Source organism: Labrus mixtus, chromosome 23, assembly GCF_963584025.1.
Source record: "Labrus mixtus chromosome 23, fLabMix1.1, whole genome shotgun sequence".
NCBI lineage: Eukaryota > Metazoa > Chordata > Actinopteri > Labriformes > Labridae > Labrus > Labrus mixtus.
Window position 1 is genome coordinate 19,569,376 of NC_083634.1, and position 11,263 is coordinate 19,580,638.

Here is an 11,263-nt window from a genome sequence, read left to right on the forward strand (position 1 = left end):
TTATCAGAGGGGGGAAGACAGATTAGAGAGCCTGCGGTTTCCACGGTGATTTCAAACGTCGGGGGAAAATCACCGTGGAAAATCATGCTGGTGCCCTTGAGCACCATAATGAAACCAAAACAACTGGCGCTGCATTGTTGTGTTAGCATGCTAATGCTAGCGATCTTTATTATGCTCGTATCTTCACACTGCATGTAAATTTACCTGAAATGAGCGTGATCTAGAAACACAGTTAAGCAGTGAGTACAGTATGTTATTCTTCTTTTCTCTAGTCCCTCAATTAAACAACTTTTATACACGAGGGGAGGAGTCAGTTGGCCGTCCTGGCGATGTAAACAAAGTGAAGATAGGACTCTGAAAACTCTGAAAACATCACAGACAGTGGGACTCGGGTGTTACACCCATTGTAGACAGTCATGACTCACAGAGTTATTTTCAGAGGATAGACTTGATTTATATATTTAAGAGTGAAAAATCACATATAAAGACTTTAAAGATGGTTTAGCTGAGCTAGCTTATCTTGACTCTTTTTGCATGTTGTAAGCTAGGTGGCTCCATGCTAACAGCTAACGAAAGAGCAGACAAACACGGTTGAATTTGTTTTGTTACAGTTTTTCGGTCGTGTTTTTTGGAGTTGTTAAACTTTGACACAGGGCCATCGTTTTGAATTCTTCAGTTTTGTGTCCCTTTCTGTTGAGTTCAGTTTTATTTTTGTCCTTTCTCTTCTGTTCCTGCGGCTCCGTGCTGAAGTCTTGTTCAGGTTTTAGTTTTTGGTCCTCGCTCTCTCTCTCTCTCTCTCTCTCTCTCTCTCTCTAGGTGTAAATGACTTTGGACGGCCATCTGTTACTTAGCCACCCTGCAGAGAGTTGGCCTGCATGCACACCTCCTGTGTGTGTGTGTGTGTGTGTGTGTGTGTGTGTGTGTGTGTGTGTGTGTGTACCTTCCTTTATGTTTAGTTGCACGTGTGCAGTTATTATATTCTCGCGTTTGTGTGTGTGTGTTTATTTATGCCTGCGTGCACATGAATAATACAGTAGGTTAGGTTTGCATTTGTGACCGAAATAGAGAGAGATGCTTCAGTGTGTGTGTGTGTGTGTGTGTGTGTGTGTGTGTGTGTGTGTGTTGGAGATGTGTTCAGGCTCTCTTGAACATGTAGAACATGGTGTGTGTTGCTCTCGTGCCATTGTGAGACATTGTTTTACATCAGCGTTAGCATATTTAGCCTCGATCATGCTAATGTCTCTTCGTTGCTTTTCTTACTTGATATTGAACAGATTCTTCAGACCCAGAGCGTTACAAATATTTATAAATTCATTCTGATGTTTGGCGCTACATTTCTTTTCATGCAGATGATTGAATGTAAAGGTCTCCGCTCGCTGCAGCTGTTTGCGACAGTCCCAACAACAACCAAAAGTCAAAAGGTTTACTTCGAAAGGTTTAATTGATCTCTGAATTAGCCACGTCCATTATTCTCCACTAATTCCCTTCATTAGATCTCAATTAAGGGATCTTTTTCAGGGAACTTTAATGAAAATTCAGTTCACTCTAAGGCTACAGACCTTCAAAATAAAAGATCTGTATTCTATTTTAAAATACTTTTCTTAATGCAACAAATAAAAAAATAGTATTTAAATCTTGAATCATGGTTTTGGGGCTTAAAGAAGTCAATTTAATCAGGGAAAAAAATTGAATCATTAAAGTTAAAGCCTTGTGTCCACCTAACGTTTTTCCCGGGCAGAAAAGGCAGTGAGTGCACTGGGCGCTGCGCTTATTCTCCGGGAGGCCGTTTTCAGCTGGGAACGCTCTCTACTCGTTGAAGAAAGACGCTGGTGCTCAGAAGAAAAACTCTACGTGGACACGAGGCCTGAGATTTAAATTTTTTCCTAAATCTTACAAAAAAAATGTGTCAGACCTCCAGTTGTAAGAGGGCTTTTATTTTGAAAGAGCTTGTTTAACTCATGTGTAAAAGGGTCGTGATTTTAGGAATATTATCGTCGGAGTTATCCGGGGTTCAAGTGAGATCAAAGTTCTTCGATTTGTCACATTTTAAGTCACAAAGACCCCGAGAACTTTATCTCGGTTCACATATTTCCACTTCTTGCATCAGAGTTCTTCTTCCTGTCGGAGCTGAAGAAGAAAATGGAGATTTTTTGGTTTTACAGCTTTTGAGGTGTGAAAACGCCAAAGATGATCCGTGTGCGTCACTTTGTTTCCCCCGGAGACCCCCGACTATAAAATCGACCAATCAGACGTCTGTTGAGGTGTCCTGAAATCAACCAATGAGGTGCATCTTTACTAGTTGGTCTACGTGATGCCAGCTTGTGATTTCTTCCACAAGAAGGTGCGCAGAGACGTCATTATCTTGTTTGGACCAGAGAAGGTAGGCGGTTTTTAAGGCGACCCCCCCCCCCCCCCCCTACACGGCTGTTTTGGACGCCCCTCGGTTTGCCAGATATGCGAGCAGTTATCAGGTCAAACCAACAGGTGTTGTAGCGATCTGAACTGTGAGTGTACACACAGAGACGTGATGGCGTCTGAGCTCAGTTACGGCACTTTGGCTGATCTGAAAAAAAGGGGCCGCCGTGTCTGAGGTGAGGTTTGTTATTTGGCCGTTTGATGTCACCGATACTGTTGAACTGCGCCGAGCCTCCGCGCTGTATGAATGATTGATGGCTGCAATAGTAGCTGAGTTGAATTGTATCAGATCATCTTTGAAACACGGGGTTACTTATTCTGTAAAACACAAACATCTCCGATATGTTCCTCTCTCTCTCTCTCTCTCGCTCGCTCGCTCTGTATGAGTCTGATTCTGTGTCACACTAATTAATCTCTCTCTCCGTCTCTATCTGTCTCCCCCTCCAGCTCTCGTCCGGGCCGTCCTCCGAAGCGTTGCTCTGGTGCAGGGATCCAGGAAAGCCCCAGGCTGCTGCACCCGGGCCTCCCCGGCCTGCTGTCCCCCAACCTGCTGTCGCACACGGGTACCAGTTTCTCTTTTTTAAACCCCTCTCCGCTCCACTCTTTCTCCATCTTTGTTCTCTGTCTTACTCGCTTTATGTAACTGGGTCGATACAGCTTCATACATCACGTCAAACTATCGGCTTTTTTAGTCTCTTCAGTGATAATTCACCTCTCAGGTTTTTGTGGATTTAGAAGAAGCTTTATATCTGAGTGTCTGCAACTCAAAGCTTCCTGTTGTTTCTTTGTGTAGGTTAAACATGAGTGCGAATGAGAATCCCATATCGGCCACATTGGACCGATATGGATTTTTTTGGGCGCCGATACCGATATTAGGGAGACAGAAAGATCAGATAACGATATATTGGCCGATATCTTTCTTAGCTCTTTTTTTTGTATCTTTGCGTTCATCCTTCAAACGCAGTTATCAAACACTTGTGGAAAAGATTTATAATGAAGACAAGATGACCACTCAACTGGAAAGTAACAAACACTCTGGAGAGTGATGTTTGTTGTAATCCATATAGCGCCCTCTGCTGGTGACAGAGAGCTGCTAGTGCAATACAGCGAAACGCAAATTAAATATATTTGACTGGTGAATAAATCGAGATAAATCGGCACATATCTGAGATTAAATTAGCCGATACTGATAGTTACTTGATGTGATATTATCGGCTGGTTGATAAATCGGTCAGGTTCTCGTGTTAAGAAGCTTAATAGTGTGGATATTTAACTTTGATTCCTGCAACCCAGAAAATATGTAAGCTAAATATGCATGTGGATATTGAGGTAAAGCTTTGTGTTAAAGCTAAAGATAGCTGGTGCTACAGTTAGCTTAAAGCAAAGTGTCCTGTTTAGGTGCTAATCTGTCAAGACGACCAATCAGAGATGAAACGGTCAGAAAAAGGCACAACATGAAGTTTTTCTTCTTTCCAACCCGCTCCTCCTCTCCTCGTGTTCATCCCTCCCTCCACACCTTTTCTCTGAAAGACGAGGGTAAAAATAAAAAACACAAAAAAACGAGGGATTTATTTTTCCGTCTTGGCGCTGAGAGTGAAAACGGAGAGCGAAAGAAAATATGGAGAGAAGAAGAAATGGAGGGATGTCGCCAGAGGAGATGATGGAACCTAAAAAAAACGACTGCCAAAGGAGGGGAGGGAGGGAGGGAGGGAAAAGAGAGACAGATTGTCGAGGAGTTGACAGTAAATGAGTAGAAGAAGAAGAAAAAGAAGAAAAGAGAAAGTGTAGAAGAAGAGGAGAAGAAGACCTGCAGAGAGAGAGAAAGAGAGGCTGAACGAGTGCAGACTGCGTGGTGGTGTGATGAATGACACGTCTCTGGGGTCCCACTCCTCCATCTGTCCATCCCTCCCTCCTCCTCCCCTCCCTCCCTCCCGTCCTTTCCTTTCCTATCTCCCTCTTTTCTTCACCCCTTCTTTCTGCTCTTCCTTCTTCTTGTGTCCCCTTTTCTTTCTCTCCTTCTCATCTTCCTTTCCTAATATTTTCCTCTTTTCCAATTCTCCCTTCCTTCGTTATTGTCTTCCTATTCTCTCTCTTCCCTTTCCTTCCCTGTTTACCTTCCTCTTTTCCTTTCCTCATTTACTTTCCCTTCATTCTTTCCAACTCGTTTCTTCCTCTCCTTTTGATTCTCCATCCCTCCTCACTCTTTTTTCCTTTATTTCCTTTCTCTCTTCCTTCCTCCATCCTCCACTTTCTTCCTTTACTTCCTTTGCATCCTCCTCCATTCCTTACCTTACATCCACCATCCTCCTCTCCTTTCTTCTTCTTCTTTGCCTCCTTGTATTCCTCCTTCACCTCACCCTCCTCTCTCTTCTTCTCTTTCTTTCCCTTCACTTCTTCTCCTCCTCTCTCACCTCTGAACTCTTTCCTTACTCCCTTTCTTTCTCTCTCTCTTATCTTCAATTCCAACTTCAAACACGCCGACCCTCTTCTCCTCCACGCTCTCCCTCCATCTTCCTTGCTTGTCACCTTTTCGGTCTCCTTCTAGCCTCCTTTCATCCTCCTCTTCCAGCTCATCACTTTCTTCCTTAAGTCCTTCACTCCTCCTTTCATTCCTCTTCTTCTTCTTTTCTTTTAATTTCATATCCACCTTCACTTCTCCTCCTCTCTTTCCTTTTCCCTTCAAATACCTTTTTTTGGTTCCTTTCCTTCCTTCCTTCCTTCTTTCATTTCCTTTCCTCCTTCCTTACGTCCCCTTGACAGTGACTGTTGGTCTCTCTCTCTCTCTCTCTCTCTTCAGGATAAATAAAACATGATTGTGTTTAGTGACATATGGACACAGCTCACTGTGGCATACTAATGACACACACACACATTACTGGAACACACACACATCAGGTACGTGTGTGTGTGTGTGTGTGTGTGTGTGTGTGTTGAAACATTAGAGGGACCCAGAGAAAACATTTGCTCACTTATGATCGCTCATTAGCTCACACACACACTAACATGCAAAACATATATACAACACACACACACACACACACACACACACACACACTTGGCAGTCGTCGGATGTCGCATTCCCCCTCACTCACACACACACACGCAGAGTCGGTCGTCTTAGCGGCCCTGCGTCCATGGAGACGCCTCGTTGCCGGGGGAGACGGGCTGTTGTTTACGACCTAGCGGGCGCCACAGCGATGGGGGGCATCGGCCAATCACAGATGGACATTTATCACACTGTTAGAAAACACGGAGGAGAGAGAGAGAGAGAGAGAGAGAGAGAGAGGAGGAGAAGTAGAAGAGGGGAGAGATGGGAAAAGAGATAAAAGAGGCAAAAGCGGAAGAGGGAAATAAAGGAGAGAAGACACAAGAGGAGGAAATAGATGTTACACATCAGAGGAAGAAAAAGTGAAGAAGAAGAAGAAGAAGGAAAAAGAGAGGAGACATGACAGACGAGAGGAAGAGAAGAAACGAGAAAAAAATTGGAAATAGAGAAAAGAAGATTTTGAGAACCGATAAGGACTTCTCTTTCCTCTTTTATTCTGAAACAATCACACACTTCGGGGTCGATCACACACACACACACACACACACACACACACACACACACACACACACACACACACACACACACACACACACACACACACACACACACACACACGTTGCTGGAGAAGCCCCCCTTGCCGGGCGTGCAAAAAAAGTTCAAACATTTTTCAGCTCAAGTCGAGGCAGCACTCGTCGTTTTCACTTTTGGACTGAAGCAGCCAATCAAATCATGCAGGGGGCGTGACCTCAGCGTTTTATGATATTCATATGATTCCATTGGTTCCTCAGATGAGCTCAGGGGGCGTGTCCAGCGTGATCGGGGTCTTACTGGATAGTTTATTTAAAAGAGAAAGTCCTCAGTCACTCTTTAATGAAATCAATCAACATGTGTGTTAGACGTTGGGGAGGGTCTTTAGGGGGGTCGGACTTTTTTCTAGAGACCTGCAGAGAGAGAGGATGAGAGGGTGGGGTGGGGGGAGGGGGGGTTTAAAGAAAAAATGTTGGGTACCACTTTGATTGAGGATAGAAGAAGAAGAAGGTGGGAGACAGACGAGGATGTAAAAAGAGTAAATAAAAGATAAGGAGAAGAATCTTCTCAAGAAGAGAAAGCTAATTATCGTTAGCATTTCATCGCTTAGGCATAAGTAAGAAAAGGAGATACAGGAAGAAACATGGAATGACACAAAGGAGGAGACTGATACAACACGTAAGGAGGAACAGTAGAAGAAGAAGAGGTAGAGGAGGAGGAGGTCGATTGTGAAGTGAAGATGGAAGTGTGGATATCGTAAACAGTTTGAGGAAGGAAACTGCAGAGAGATTGTGGAAAGAGAGAGTGAGAGATAAAACATGGAGGAAGTAAAGAGGGAAAGTTAAGGGAAGGAAAAAAAGGAATAAAGATGGCCGCAGGATAAAAAAAAAGAGAAGAAGGAAAAGTGTTTGAAAGAGAAAAAAAGGAGAGAACGAGGGAGGAGGCATAAACGAACACGAGAGAGTGATATCAGTTTAATTGGCCTCATCTTCCTCAACAAAGAAGCTGTGATGATAAGCGTGGGAGTGTGTGTGTGTGTGTGTGTGTGTGTGTGTGTGTGTGTGTGTGTGTGTGTGTGTGTGTGTGTGTGTGTGTGTGTGTGTGTGTGTGTGTGTGTGTGTGTGTGTGTGTGGTAACCTATGCAGGGTGCTGCGGCACTCATTTGACTTGTTAATTCACTTCAAAAACAGCTCAATGGTTCGCCTTGTCTTCTAATACACACACACACACACACACACACACACACACACAGCTAATGAGATATTTTTCAGGATACACACATTTCTTAGAAAGTAAAATACTCTGTTTACAGGGTATTAACACAAAATTTGCCGTATGAACATAAACATACACACACACACAAACACACACACCTTGACACTCTCCGCAAACACACACACACACACAAGTTGTGTGTGCAGGTTACAGATGAAGTGCTTTCAATCTTGTCATGAAAAGAATACACTCATCTGAGGACTCTTATGTGCACCTGCAGAGAGAGAGAGAGAGAGAGAGAGGGTGGTAGAACGAGGGCGAGATAAAGGAGGAGGAGGGAGGAGAGGGAGGAGGGCTGAAGAGGACTAAAGTGACATTAAGTCTTTTTAATCTCTCCTCCTCTTCAAACTCCTGCATCAGAAATGTTCCAGCTACTCTGAACTAACCAGTGGCAGCTAGCGCCCCCTACTGGTGGAAGTAAAGTGGAGTAAATACAAAATGTTTAGGAGGCTAGTTTATCATGTATGCAAAGTTATTTAATCTGTCAGAATATTTCTGCCCTTCTAGAGCAGGGGTGGGCAACTGGCGGCCCGGGGGCCACATGCGGCCCCCATCAACCCTCAACGTGGCCCTCAGGTCAATTTTTACATATCAATAAATTGGAAAACATGACAAAATCTGCCATGAAAACCAGAAATTATATTTGATCTCTGGTATATGTTGAGTTAAATTTGAGACATAATTGACTGTAATCGTTTTTGGATCCTACAATTTGGCCCTCTGGCAGTGAGAATTAAACGAATGTGGCCCTTGCTGTGACCAAACTTGCCCATTCCTGTTCTAGAGGGGCGTGGTCAGACGCAGCTCATTTGCATTTAAAGGCAACACATCCTGTAATAGTACGTATGACAACTCAAAACGACTGGAACAGCCTGTAGAAGCTCAAACACGACCAGTGTTGCTCATTGGCTTACGTCAAGAACCTACAAACCCAGTCCCAATTTAAATTGATCAAAAGACTTAATGGGAAGTTATAGTTGTGCCTGGCCGCTTAATGTGAGTCCAAGGCTCCAAAACATCTTAAAGTCAAAGACATAGCGAGCCAGCGTCCGAGTCTGTTAAGAGATGACACAAAATGGCCGCTGAAAAAACGGTTGCCGTATAGAACTTCCAGTGAAAGCTAAAGATGGGAGACCTAAGTGCCAGAGTGCGGAGCTCAAATGTATTTGACTCAGCACAAGAGCAATCGACTCGACTGCATTTGTAAATTGGCACTCCGAGTGCTCGCAGCGAGGAAAAAAAAAAAAACAGAACCAGAAAAAAAGGGCCAGAACAGTGTGTTTCTAAATTCAGAACACAAAGAGCAATTTCTCTGTTTTCCTGTTTGTTTTATTCAAAGTGTCACTCCGACTCTGAAAGCGCGTTCGGAGCACTTCGTCAGAGATGTAGGTGCACTGGATTAAATATTTACGACCGCAGCCAAATGGGGTGGGTTTCACGCGAGCACAGGAGGGGGGTACGGGACTCTCGAAGATCACCCACCGGCCTCCACCGGCGAACTCAAAGCTCTTAAAGAGCGGCCTGACGCACCGTGCTGTGGAAGGACGCTGTCAGATCTCATTTAGAGTATGGCCTGCCATGTGCAGGATGCTTTTACTGAAAAAAGCCTTACAGTATCAGGAGATGGAACACTTCTTTTCTGATTGGTGGGGCGTTGATGATTTGGTGTTTGGTTGTATGTAGGACAGTCTCAACATCCAACGGGGTGTTCAGTTCAGCTTCAAATGTTTTAGACAAAAACCTCCAGGCGTTGAAGCTCATCTTGAGGTTGAAAATAACCGTCAGTAGATCAAATTATGTCTTTTCTTTTATGCAAACTTGTGGCCTTTTCAATCAGGCAGAGTAAAGTCCACAAAGTCATCTAAATTATGGCGAGAAAAGTCCCTTAAGCGTTAATGTCCCAGCCCCCAGCGTTGTCTTGTTACGCTGACGATTCACTGCTTTTCTGACGTAATCCTGACTTACCTTTTTTTCTTACTTTTGCCACTTTTTCCTTTGTGTTTTTTTGGAAAGCGTCAAAATGAACGGGAAGGAAAACGACGAGTAAACCGAAGTGATGAAACAGCCAAACATCAGAAAACTCAAAAGCCAGAGCGCTAATGTGGCTAACAACAACGCTACGATCAAATGGTAGATAAACAGGCAAAAATGGTCTTACATATCGGAGGGAAACATGATTTTTTTTATCAAGTAATGTACGATTTTGACATTGGCATGGGTGCAAAAGTAAAGTAAGTAGTGCTAAAAAGTTTAAGTCAGGTGTTACTTCCCCCTCCCTGCAACTTGTGGCCTTTTCAACCAGGCTGAGTAAAGTCATCATCGTCTGTGCACTGAGGAGACGCCTCAGCCCTGGCGTTTTTCTTGTTGTCACGTTACGCTGACAATTCACTTCTTTTCTGACGTAATCCTGACTTACCTTTTACTTACTTTTTGCTCGTCTTGTCCTCCACTCCTCTCTCTCTTTTGTCCTTCGGAGAGCATTAGGATGCACAGGAAGGAAAAAGAGATGCGTAAACAACGTATGGACAACCCACGGGGGACCACTGAAACACACACACACAGGAATATATATATTCTCTCATACACACACACACTGATTCTATATGATGCGTGTGTCTTTGAAGCAGTCTGTCAATCAATCACACACTAATTCCCAAGGTTCCGTGGTCGCCATTAGAGACGGGGTCGATGCTGGGTAACCGTGGACACAGCGGACAGCCATCGATCTGACAGAGAAAGAGTGTGTGTGTGCGTGTGTGTGTGTGTTTGATAGTCATGATGGAGAACAGTATTGTGGCTCTGCCCTCGATATTGATTGTCTTCTGGTTGCATTGAGGCGGAGCGGGCGTTCTGACTCTGTGTCCGAGTGTGTGTGTGTGTGTGTGTGTGTGTGTGTGTGTGTGTGTGTGTGTGTGTGTGTGTGTGTGTGTGTGTGTGTGTAACCCATGTTTAAGTGTGTATGTCCATTGGTGTGTAGGGCTGTTTCCTATATCAGTATATGCATCTTTGTGTGTGTGTGTTTGTCAAGGTGTTCTTCAGTAATCAATGTGTGAATGCAGTGCTGACCTCTACTCCATGCTCCATCTTTATTCCCACCCTCTTCTCCGTTACCAAGTGTTCATTCTTAAATTTGAAAAACTTAATTTTTCTACACTTTACGTCAATACTTTTTATTGGTTTTTGTCCCCGATTGGACGTATCCCACTGACTGTAGTCAAGTTTTTCTTTGAGCTTCCATTGGGGTCACAATTATGGATTGGGGGATATTTCTCGACAGCGATTTCTTGGATTCCGATTGATTTAAATTGGAAAAGCCATGGCCGTTGTCTGAGGTGATGCCTTTAATGACAGAGTTTTAAAGCTCCTGTGAGGAGTTTTTGGCCGACCAGACGCTCAGCGAGTAGATTGACTTCATCGTAATTTTTGCCGCCTGTAACCACAAGCGCTGAGTAGGTGTCAGAGTGATGAACGACCTTTGTTTACATTTTCCACAGCAAATATTCACATTAAGCTGTACGGTTGACCAATCATATTTGGTACATTCTTCCTTTAAGCATTTGTTTACTTCCTGTCCAAGTAAGATTGAGTAATTGGGTCCCTTTCCCTTTTTTAAAAACCGTCCTGTATTTGCTGTAACCTTGGTTTTCTGTCCATGCTCGTGAGCAGCAGCTCCTTATGGTCCTCTATTTCTCCTCTCCTCGTTTTTGGCCTCCTTTCCTCCATCATGTTCCTCCATTTCTCTCCTCCTCCTCTCGCTCAGCAGGACGGTAGACAATACGTCTGGTCAGTGTGCCTCGGGCTCTTTGAATGGACCTCTTTCTTTCTCTCGCTCTCTCTCTCTGTTCCCTCTTTTTTTTCTAATTTTCACTCAGTAGCCTTCCCTCAGTAGTTGTACTCGTGAAACAGACTGGTTCATTATAAATAGATATGTGGTGGATTCTGGGAGAGTTCAGTTTGGAATAAAATCCATTTCATGTTAAAATAGACACAACTGAA

The 11,263-nt window shown here is 43.9% G+C and overlaps 1 protein-coding gene across 3 annotated transcripts in view; it reads left to right on the forward strand.

The window, feature by feature from the left end:
- LOC132958570 (dachshund homolog 2-like) overlaps nucleotides 1-11,263 on the forward strand; it is an 81,069-nt gene that overhangs the window by 42,494 nt on the left and 27,312 nt on the right. For all 3 annotated transcript variants that reach the window (XM_061031498.1, XM_061031496.1, XM_061031497.1), the window contains exon 2: nucleotides 2,863-2,978. In XM_061031498.1, coding sequence (XP_060887481.1) covers nucleotides 2,863-2,978 — 116 coding nt within the window. The remainder of the gene's footprint in view (nucleotides 1-2,862; nucleotides 2,979-11,263) is intronic.